This window comes from Coregonus lavaretus, assembly GCF_964263955.1.
Source record: "Coregonus lavaretus genome assembly, chromosome: 9".
In the NCBI taxonomy this organism is placed as follows: Eukaryota; Metazoa; Chordata; class Actinopteri; order Salmoniformes; family Salmonidae; genus Coregonus; species Coregonus lavaretus.
The window spans coordinates 41,510,008-41,522,013 of NC_139996.1; the positions used below are offsets into that span (position 1 = coordinate 41,510,008).

Sequence of the window (12,006 nt, forward strand, 5' to 3'; positions counted from 1 at the left end):
CAATACCTACAGTTCCTGAGGGCGTTAATGAATGTAGGCTTACTACAGTGATGAATGTGTTATCATCCCTATTCAAAAGCAGCATTCTGATTTTATATATAGATATATATATATTCAAAAGCAGCATTTAAATATAGATATCTGTACAAATGTGTATTTCTTGTCCACTCTGTTGCTAACTACTGTTTCTCGGTCAGGAGCCCATCTGGTCTGGGAGGAGATGGTCAGTGCGTGTTGGTGTGGTCTACTGGCTGCCCTCTCACTCCTATTGGACGCCAGGTAACAACACTTCTTATAGATCACCTCAAGGTCAATATAAACGCAACATTCAATAATCTCAAAGATTTTACTGAGTTCGTATAAATTAGGCCCTAATCTATGGATTTCACATGACTTGGAATACAGATATGCATCTGTTGGTCACAGATACCTTAAAGAAAAAGGTTGGGGTGTGGATCAGAAAACCAGTCAGTATCTGGTGTGACCACCTTTTGCCTCATGCAGCGCGACACATCTCCTTCGCATAAAGTTGATCAGGTTGTTGATTGTGGCATGCAGAATATTGTTCCACTCCTCTTAAATGGCTGTGCGAAGTTGCTGGATTTTGGCGGGAACTGGAACACGCTGTCGTACACGTCAATCCAGATCATCCCAAACATGCTCAATGGATGGCATGTCTGGTGAGTATGCAGGACGTGGAAGAACTGGGACATTTTCAGCTTCCAGGAATTGTGTACAGATCCTTGCGACATGGGGCTGTGCATTATCATGCTGAAACATGAGGTGATGGCGGCGGATGAATGGCACAACAATGGACCTCAGGATCTCGTCACGGTAGCTCTGTATATTAAAATTGCCATAGATAAAATGCAATTGTGTTCGTTGTCAGTAGCTTATGCCTGCCCATACCATAACCCCACCGCCACCATGGGGCACTCTGTTCACAAAGTTTGACATCAGCAAACCGCTCACCCATACGATGCCATACATGCTGTCTGCCATCTGCCCGGTACAGTTGAAACCGGGATTCATCCATGAAGAGCACACTTCTCCAGCGTGCCAGTGGCCATCGAAAGTGATCATTTTCCCACTGAAGTCAGTTACGACGCCAAACTGCAGTCAGGTTAAGACCCTGATGAGTACAACAAGCACGCACATGAACTTCCCTGATGCGGTTTCTGACAGTTTGTGCAGACATTTTTTGGTTGTGCAAATTCAGTTTCGTCAGCTATCCGGGTGACTGGTCTCAGACGATCCTGCAGGTGAAGAAGCCAGATGTGGAGGTCCTGGGCTGTTGTGGTTACACGTGGTCTGCGGTTGTGAGACCGGTTGGCCGTACTGCCAAATTCTCTAAAACGACATTGGAGGCAGCTTATGGTAGATAAATTAACATTCAATTCTCTGGCAACAGCTCTGGTGGACATTCCTTCAGTCAGCATGCCAATTGGGCGCTCCCTCAAAACTTGAGACTTCTGTGGCATTGTGTTGTGTGACAATACTGCACATTTTAGTGGCCTTTTATTGTCCCCAGCACAAGGTGTACCTGTGTAATTATCATGCTGTTTAATCAGCTTCTTGATATGCCACACCTGTCAGGTGGATGGATTATCTTGGGAAAGTAGAAATGCTCACTAACAGGGATGTAAACAAATGTGTCTACAATTTGAGAGAAATAAGCTTTTTGTGCGTATGGAACATTTCTGGGATCTTGTATTTCAGCTCATGAAACATGGGACCAACACTTTACATTTTGCGTTTATATTTTTGTTCAGTATAGTATCCCCTCAAAGTAACTTGAAAGTGTGATGGGTGAAACTCAAGGTCAGTGTTAAGTTCAGGAGCAACCGAAGTTCTTGAAACTACTGCGCCCAGCAACTATGGTCGTGGACCATAGGTTGTTGTGTAACGTGTCCGCCGATGAAATGGTCTTCTGAGACTTTTTTTCACAAGTCAAAACGTTGCGGCAGTTAAGCATTCCTCAGTGTTTGTTACAAACCCATAACCCTCTGTGTGTCTCGTCCCCCTCCAGTACTGATGAGACGGCGACAGAGAGCATCCTAAAGGCGGAGCTGACCATGGCGTCTCTGTGTGGTCGTCTGGGCCTGGTCACGCCCCGCGACGCCTTCATCACAGCCATCTGCAAGGCCTCATTGCCCCCACACTATGCCCTGACAGTCCTCAGCAGTAATGCAGCCAACCTCAACAACAAGGGTCAGTACCCTGTGGGTGTGTGAGAGAGGGTGTTTGTGTGTGTTCATAGCTGTCTTCACTCATGGCTTTGTTACATATAGTAGGGTATCAGCTCTGGTATAATAAACCTACGTGCTTCTGAGGAACTTGATAAGCCAGTAGTTAGTAGTTTATGTGTACACTTAATTAGCTTTTCACCCCAAGTCTCTCTGTGTATACTACCTGTCAAACGATTTAGAACACCTACTCATTCCAGGGTTTTTCTTTATTTTGACTATTTTCTACATTGTAGAATAATAGTGAAGACATCAAAACTATGAAATAACACATATGGAATCATGTAGTAACCAAAAAAGCGTTAGAAACAAACCATATATATTTTATATTGTTAAAATAGCCACCCTTTGCCTTGTTGACAGCTTTGCACACTCTTGGCATTCTCTCAACCAACTTCACCTGGAATGCTTTTCCAACAGTCTTGAAGGAGTTCCCACATATGCTGAGCACTTGTTGTCTGCTTTTCCTTCACTCTGCGGTCTGACTCATCCCAAACCATCTCAATTTGGTTGAGGTCGGGGGATTGTGGAGGCCAGGCCATCTGATGCAGCACTTCATCACCCTCCTTCTTGGTCAAATAGCCCTTACATAGCCTGGAGGTGTGAGGGGGTCATTGTCCTGTTGAAAAACAAATGATAGTCCCACTAATCCCAAACCAGACGGGATGGCGTATCGCTGCAGTTTTCTGTGGTAGCCATGCTGGTTAAGTGTGCCTTGAATTCTAAAGAAATCACAGACAGTGTCACCAGCAAAGCACCCCCACACCATAACACCTCCTCCATGCTTTACGGGGGGGAAAACACATGCAGAGATCATCCATTCACCCACACCATCTCCAATTTGGACTCCAGACCAAAGGACAAATTTCCACCGTTCAAATGTCCATTGCTCGTGTTTCTTGGCCCAAGCAATTCTCTTCTTCTAATTGGTGTCCTTTAGTAGTGGTTTCTTTGCAGCAATTCGACCATGAAGGCCTGATTCACACAGTCTCCTCTAAACAGTTGATGTTGAGATGTCTGTTACTTGAACTCTGTGACGCATTTATTTGGGCTGCAATTTCTGAGGCTGGTAACTCTAATGAACATGTCCTCTGCAGCAGAGGTAAAACTGGGTCTTCCATTCCTGTGGCGGTCCTCATGAGAGCCAGTTTCATCATAGCGCTTGATGGTTTTTGCGACTGCACTTGAAGAAACATTCAAAGTTCTTGAAATGTTCTGTATTGACTGACCTTCATGTCTTAAAGTAATGATGGTCTGTCGTTTCTGTTTGCTTATTTGAGCTGTTCTTGCCATAATATGGACTTGGTCTTTTACCAAATAGGGATATCTTCTGTATACCCCCCTCCCCCCAACTTGTCACAACACAACTGATTTGCTAAAACGCATTAAGAAGGAAAGAAATTCCACAAATTAACTTTTAAGAAGGCACACCTGTTAATTGAAATGCATTCCAGGTGACTACCTCATGAAGCTGGTTGAGAGAATGCCAAGAATGTGCAAAGCTGTCATAAAGGCAAAGTGTGGCTATTTGAAGAATCTCAAATATAAAATATATTTTGATTTGTTTAACACTTTTTTGGTTACTACATGATTCCATATGTGTTATTTCATAGTTTTGATGTCTTCACTATTATTCTACAATGTAGAAAATAGTCAAAATAAAGAAAAACCCTGGAATGAGTAAGTGTTCTAAAACTTTTGACCGGTAGTGTATATGTGTGAGAGTGTGAAACTCTAGAGCAGGGATCATCAACTAGATTCAGCCACGGGACATTTTTAATTTTTTTCTTGAGCGGGTGGTCGGGGGGCCAGAACATAATTCGTAGATGTCAAATTGACCGCAAGAATCCCAAACAGATACAATATTAGACTAAAACATAATTTCAAAACGTATTTACATTTGTATACAATCATGTCTCTCTATTATGCATGGCAATACTTGGGAACAGATTTCCAAAATTAAAATAACTTGTAGCTGATTTCCTATTGTTTTTACACTTTTATGTCCAACAATTAAAATTCCCCTATATATATATATATATATATATATATATATATATATATATATATATATATATATATATAAACCACCCGGGGGCCGCCAGTTGGAGAACCCTGCTCTCGAGCCCTGACTATGCGTGATCTCCATACTAACAACTGTGATACTCCACATACAGTGGGGAGAACAAGTATTTGATACACTGCTGATTTTGCAGGTTTTCCTACTTACAAAGCATGTAGAGGTCTGTAATTTTTTATCATAGGTACACTTCAACTGTGAGAGACAGAATCTAAAACAAAAATCCAGAAAATCACATTGTATGATTTTTAAGTAATTCATTTGCATTTTATTGCATGACATAAGTATTTGATACATCAGAAAAGCAGAACTTAATATTTGGTACAGAAACCTTTGTTTGCAATTACAGAGATCATACGTTTCCTGTAGGTCTTGACCAGGTTTGCACACACTACAGCAGGGATTTTGGCCCACTCCTCAATACAGACCTTCTCCAGATCCTTCAGGTTTCGGGGCTGTCGCTGGGCAGTACAGACTTTCAGCTCCCTCCAAAGATTTTCTATTGGGTTCAGGTCTGGAGACTGGCTAGGCCACTCCAGGACCTTGAGATGCTTCTTACAGAGCCACTCCTTAGTTGCCCTGGCTGTGTGTTTCAGGTCGTTGTCATGCTGGAAGACCCAGCCACGACCCATCTTCAATGCTCTTACTGAGGGAAGGAGGTTGTTGGCCAAGATCTCGCGATACATGGCCCCTTCCATCCTCCCCTCAATACGGTGCAGTCGTCCTGTCCCCTTTGCAGAAAAGCATCCCCAAATAATGATTTTTCCACCTCCATGCTTCACTGTTGGGATGGTGTTCTTGGGGTTGTACTCATCCTTCTTCTTCCTCCAAACACGGCGAGTGGAGTTTAGACCAAAAAGCTCTATTTTTGTCTCATCAGACCACATTACCTTCTCCCATTCCTCCTCTGGATCATCCAGATGGTCATTGGCAAACTTCAGACGGGCCTGGACATGCGCTGGCTTGAGCAGGGGGACCTTGCGTGCGCTGCAGGATTTTAATCCATGACGGCGTAGTGTGTTACTAATGGTTTCCTTTGAGACTGTGGTCCCAGCTCTCTTCAGGTGATTGACCAGGTCCTGCCGTGTAGTTCTGGGCTGATCCCTCACCTTCCTCATGATCATTGATGCCCCACGAGGTGAGACCGAGGGTGATTGACCGTCATCTTGAACTTCTTCCATTTTCTAATAATTGCGCCAACAGTTGTTGCCTTCTCACCAAGCTGCTTGCCTATTGTCCTGTAGCCCATCCCAGCCTTGTGCAGGTCTACAATTTTAACCCTGATGTCCTTACACAGCGCTCTGGTCTTGGCCATTGTGGAGAGGTTGGAGTCTGTTTGATTGAGTGTGTGGACAGGTGTCTTTTATACAGGTAACGAGTTCAAACAGGTACAGTTAATACAGGTAATGAGTGGAGAACAGGAGGGCTTCTTTAAGAAAAACTAACAGGTCTGTGAGAGACGGAATTCTTACTGGTTGGTAGGTGATCAAATACTTATGTCATGCAATAAAATGCAAATTAATTACTTAAAAATCATACAATGTAATTTTCTGGATTTTTGTTTTAGATTCCGTCTCTCACAGTTGAAGTGTACCTATGATAAAAATTACAGACCTCTACATGCTTTGTAAGTAGGAAAACCTGCAAAATCTGCAGTGTATCAAATACTTGTTCTCCCCACTGTATGTCATTAATCCTGGCTGTGCCTCAACTGTTTCCCTGTTCCCTCTAATTAGTATCACCAAGATTAATGTGTCAGGGGGGTATGTACAGTCACAAACATGCTCTCTCTCACACACACACACTATTTGCATATTTGCTGTGAGAGATAAAGCTTGCAAATTGGCTTCAGCAGGATGGGTTTTTGCCTTAGGAGTTAATTAATCAAGTCTCTTGCATGTAGCTGGCTTGTCTCTGTCACTCAGTCTAGTATATGCAGGGGCGCAACTTTGGTTTAAAAAGTGAGGGGGACATTTTTTTTTATATTAATGTTTTTTAAAATCCAGTTGGATAAACACTCCAAACAGCCTACCCGACCGTTCGGAGGCATCCGCATGGTCCTAAAGCACACCGTTGTCTTGTTTTGTCACATTCCAATGATAAAACTGGGGGGGACAAAAATGCAATTTCAGATGTCCCCCCCCCCCCCATCCCCAGTGTAAGTTGCGCCCCTGAGTATATGAATGGAAATTACTGTCATTGTTATTATCAGGGGTGTCTTTTTGAGCTACATTGTGAGGATAAAAAAAAAGACTAATGGACTAAGGAGTAAATATATTGATTGACCTCCAAATGATTTGGACCTTGTGATCATTGCTTTCGTTGAGGACTCTAATTAAATGTGTGTGTGTTTTCCTGTTCTCCTCAGCCTACTCTATCCAGGGCCAGAGTGTGCAGATCATCAGTCCCTCCAGTGAGTCTCATCAGCAGGTGGTGGCTGTGGGACAGCCTCTCACTGTACAGCCCCAAGGCACTGTGGTGGTAAGGGACCTCTACACAACATTACTACAACAACACAACAAGAGGGCACGTTAGATGTTCACATATACAGTAGAGACAGTAGTGTGATATAACAGTGTCTCTCTCTCTCTCTCTCTCTCTCTCTCTCAGCTGACAGCTAAGAATATCCAGTGTATGCGGACCCTGTTGAACCTGGCCCACTGCCACGGGGCAGTGCTGGGCACCTCTTGGCAGCTGGTGCTGGCCACGCTGCAGGTACAGTACCACCATACTGTACCCACCACACACACGCACTGGCACAGCTCTACAGCATATTATAGCCAAACTGGGATTTCCTGTCTTTTTCGTCTATTGACAAGGCTAAATATTTCAATTAAAACATTTTTATTTTTTGTATTATATAGTGGAAGTGGTCTAAGTGAATCACTCTCTCTCTCTCTCTGACTTTTCTCACCACCTTCTCTGCCCTTCCTGTTCTCCATCCATCTCTCCCTTCCCTCTCCTCCCCCAGCACCTGGTGTGGATCCTAGGCCTGAAGCCTGGGGTTGGAGGTGCTCTGAAGCCTGGTCGTGCAGTAGAGGGGCCCAGCACGGTAAGATTCTATCTCCCTGCCTTACGCAGTCACACTGTAATGAGTTTAATTCTCTGCATCAATTAGCAACAACTCCCATAGGGTTTCATTGGCTATTCGCTACTCCTCTTCAGCCTTTAAAGCTAAACACACCAAACGTCAACCTAAGGTTTACATTGCTCTGCTGGATCGTACAGATGAACCACAGCCCACCAGCTTCACCTTTCAGCTATCTGACTCCCCCATGTTGTCTGTGTGTTACAGGTGCTGACCACGGCTGTGATGACGGACCTGCCTTTCATCTCCAACATCCTGTCGAGACTCTTTGAGAGCTCCCAGTACCTAGATGATGTGTCACTGCATCACCTGATCAACGCACTGTGCTCCCTCTCTCTGGAGGCTATGGAGATGGCCTATGGGACTAACAAGGTAATTACTACACATACATTTACATTTTTACATTTTAGTCATTTAGCAGACGCTCTTATCCAGAGCGACTTACAGTTAGTGAGTGCATAAATGTTTCATACTGGCCCCCGTGGGAATCGAACCCACAACCCTGCCGTTGCAAATGCCATACTCTACCAACTGAGCTACACATGCACTTCATTATTGTAGATGTAACCAGAGCGACAACGTATGACCTCTCTATCTTCTGTATGAGCCTTGTGTTACTTAATGTGTATTAGAAACCGGGTAGTTTGGGTCCTGGATTTTGATTGGCTGGAAGCTGTGGTATGTTTAAGCAACAATGCACGAGGGGATGTGGTATACGGCCAATATACCACGGCTAAGGGCTGTTCTTATGCATGATGCAACGGGGAGTGCCTGGTTATAGCCCTTAGCCGTGGTATATTGGCCATATACCACAAACCCCCAGACATTATAAACTGGGTGGTTCGAGCCCTGATTGCTGATTGGCTGACAGCCGTGGTATATCAGACTCATATACCACGGGTATGACAAAACATTTATTTGTACTGCTCTAATTACGTTGGTAACCAGTTTATAATAGCAGTAAGGCACCTCAGGGGTTTGTGATATATGGCCAATATACCACGGCTAAGGGCTGTATCCATGCTCCATGCTGTATCTATCCTCTATAACATCCGTAGAGTGCAACCTTACCTCACACAGGAAGCGGTGCAGGTTCTAACCCAGGCACTTGTCATCTCCCGTCTGGCTACTGCAACTCGCTGTTGGCTGGGCTCCCTGCTTGTGCAATCAAACCCCTGCAGTTTATCCAGAACGCAACACCTGGTGTTCAAGCTTCCAAAGTTCTCCCATGTCACCTCACTCCTCCACACACTCCACTCGCTTCCAGTCGAAGCTCGCATCCACTACAAGACCATGGTACTTGTCTACGGAGGCTATGTCCAAACCCTACACGCCACCTCTGGTCTCTTGGCCCTCCCACCCCTACAGAAGGACAGTCCCGCTCAGCCCAGTCCAAGCTCTTCTCTGTCCTGGCACCCCAATGGTGGAACCAGCTTCCACCTGAAGCTAGGACAGCAGAGTCCCTGCCCATCTTCCCGAAAACATCTGAAAGCCTATCTCCTCTTCAAAGAGTATCTTAAATAATCCCACAAACCCCCCTCGCACCCCCACCCCCCCGCTGACTTTGCTGATAGCTACTTCACTGAGGATTTTACTTACTATGAATGTGATATGAGGTTGTCCCACCTAGCCATCTTAAGATGAATACACAAACTCTAAGTTGCTCTAGATAAGAGGGTCTGCTAAATGACTAAAATGTAAATGTATCCAGGCACTCCACGTTGCGTCGTGCGTAAGAACAGCCATTAGCCATGGTACAGTGGGGGGAAAAAAGTATTTAGTCAGACACCAATTGTGCAAGTTCTCCCACTTAAAAAGATGAGAGAGGCCTGTAATTTTCATCATAGGTACACGTCAACTATGACAGACAAAATGAGAAAAAAAACTCCAGAAAATCACATTGTAGGATTTTTAATGAATTTATTTGCAAATTATGGTGGAAAATAAGTATTTAGTCAATAACAAAAGTTTCTCAATACTTTGTTATATACCCTTTGTTGGCAATGACACAGGTCAAACGTTTTCTGTAAGTCTTCACAAGGTTTTCCCACACTGTTGCTGGTATTTTGGCCCATTCCTCCATGCAGATCTCCTCTAGAGCAGTGATGTTTTGGGGCTGTCGCTGGGCAACACGGACTTTCAACTCCCTCCAAAGATTTTCTATGGGGTTGAGATCTGGAGACTAGCTTGGCCACTCAAGGACCTTGAAATGCTTCTTACGAAGCCACTCCTTCGTTGCCCGGGCGGTGTGTTTGGAATCATTGTCATGCTGAAAGACCCAGCCACGTTTCATCTTCAATGCCCTTGCTGATGGAAGGAGGTTTTCACTCAAAATCTCACGATACATGGCCCCATTCATTCTTTCCTTTACACGGATCAGTCGTCCTGGTCCCTTTGCAGAAAAACAGCCCCAAAGCATGATGTTTCCACCCCCATGCTTCACAGTAGGTATGGTGTTCTTTGGATGCAACTCAGCATTGTTTGTCCTCCAAACACGACGAGTTGAGTTTTTACCAAAAAGTTCTATTTTGGTTTCATCTGACCATATGACATTCTCCCAATCCTCTTCTGGATCATCCAAATGCACTCTAGCAAACTTCAGACGGGCCTGGACATGTACTGGCTTAAGCAGGGGGACACGTCTGGCACTGCAGGATTTGAGTCCCTGGCGGCGTAGTGCGTTACTGATGGTAGGCTTTGTTACTTTGGTCCCAGCTCTCTGCAGGTCATTCACTAGGTCCCCCCGTGTGGTTCTGGGATTTTTGCTCACCGTTCTTGTGATCATTTTGACCCCACGGGGTGAGATCTTGCGTGGAGCCCCAGATCGAGGGAGATTATCAGTAGTCTTGTATGTCTTCCATTTCCTAATAATTGCTCCCACAGTTGATTTCTTCAAACCAAGCTGCTTACCTATTGCAGATTCAGTCTTCCCAGCCTGATGCAGGTCTACAATTTTGTTTCTGGTGTCCTTTGACAGCTCTTTGGTCTTGGCCATAGTGGAGTTTGGAGTGTGACTGTTTGAGGTTGTGGACAGGTGTCTTTTATACTGATAACAAGTTCAAACAGGTGCCATTAATACAGGTAACGAGTGGAGGACAGAGGAGCCTCTTAAAGAAGAAGTTACAGGTCTGTGAGAGCCAGAAATCTTGCTTGTTTGTAGGTGACCAAATACTTATTTTCCACCATAATTTGCAAATAAATTCATAAAAAATCCTACAATGTGATTTTCTGGATTTTTTCCCCTCATTTTGTCTGTCATAGTTGACGTGTACCTATGATGAAAATTACAGGCCTCTTTCATCTTTTTTAAGTGGGAGAACTTGCACAATTTGTGGCTGACTAAATACTTTTTTGGCCATATACCATACCTCCTCGGGCCTTATTGCTTAATACCTATATCCTCCAAACGAATCACTCCTATGTTCTGTTCTCGTCCTGTGTCAAGGAGCCGTCTCTGTTTGCGGTGGCCAAGCTGCTGGAGACTGGCCTGGTCAACATGGACCGTATAGAGATCCTGTGGAGGCCCCTCACTGGACATCTGCTGGAGGTATGTCTTATAGTCAACATTATAGTCTACTTTAGACCTTGTAATGGAAGAAGAGGGTAGTGAAGTGGTAGACTGTGTGCAAGTCTGTTTCTGTTCTCTTGCCAACTCCTTCTGGAATTGTCATGCCTTGACAATGGCAGCAATGGAGTTGCTGCTAGTAAAAGAGCACAAACGGATCTGGGGCCAGGTTAGTGAAGTGGGTTTTTTGGATATGCTGTAGCATGTAGCTGTATGTCCTTTGGTACATACTTTTCAAGCCCTCTCATATCATGGTAGGGACTCTCCCATTTCTAATGCTATTTAGTCATAGTGATATAGCTTTACAAATGCGGTCAAATATATTGCCACCCTTACACGATTCCCTGTTTCTTCAAAAAATAAGTTAAAATTGAAAACACTTTGTGTTCACATGTGTATTTGTTTGATTTTCAACTGCACAAATAAGAAGAAAAATATATAAACTGCAAATGCGATTTTTCAAAGTCAAAAAAGGCCTGGACTAAATGATTTACTGTGCCACTGGATGAATTTAACATTTTGATGGGAGACTCTGTTACAGAGGAGTGGATCATGTTGTTGTATGTTTTAATTCTGTAATGTATTGATTGTTGCTGCCTTCTTGGCCAGGTCTCCCTTGAAAAAGAGACTCTGGGTCTCAATGGGCTTTTCCTGGTTAAATAAAATAAAAATAAATGTGAATTAATTTCGTTGGAGATAAGTGATTCTCGTTTATGTGTAATTTACCTCACCTGTGGTAAGTTGCAGGGTAAAAATAGCGATTCAACCAGTTTTGAAAAGAGAAAACAGAGCATTCTGCTTCATTGCGTTGTAAATGAGAACTTGTTCTCACCTGGCTTACCTGATTAAATAAAGGTGAAATAAATTTAAAAAATAATAATAATATTGCACTCCATTGTGAAGTGCAAGGGTGCCAATATATTTGACTGTATCGGTTCTGTGTGTATGGGTGTGTGTTTGTCTGAAACAAACGGTTCTCTTTAAGTTGTCTTTTCTCTATCTCCCTCTCTTTTGCAACCCATGTCTG

General features: G+C 43.8%; 1 protein-coding gene across 1 annotated transcript in view; it reads left to right on the plus strand.

Moving 5' to 3' along the window:
* The window catches only part of LOC311135225 (protein MON2 homolog), a 49,300-nt gene that overhangs the window by 22,963 nt on the left and 14,331 nt on the right, over window positions 1-12,006 (plus strand). The window contains exons 13-19 of the mRNA XM_084169164.1: window positions 198-279; window positions 2,030-2,211; window positions 6,695-6,807; window positions 6,937-7,041; window positions 7,298-7,378; window positions 7,622-7,786; window positions 10,860-10,961. Coding sequence (XP_084025290.1) covers window positions 198-279; window positions 2,030-2,211; window positions 6,695-6,807; window positions 6,937-7,041; window positions 7,298-7,378; window positions 7,622-7,786; window positions 10,860-10,961 — 830 coding nt within the window. The remainder of the gene's footprint in view (window positions 1-197; window positions 280-2,029; window positions 2,212-6,694; window positions 6,808-6,936; window positions 7,042-7,297; window positions 7,379-7,621; window positions 7,787-10,859; window positions 10,962-12,006) is intronic.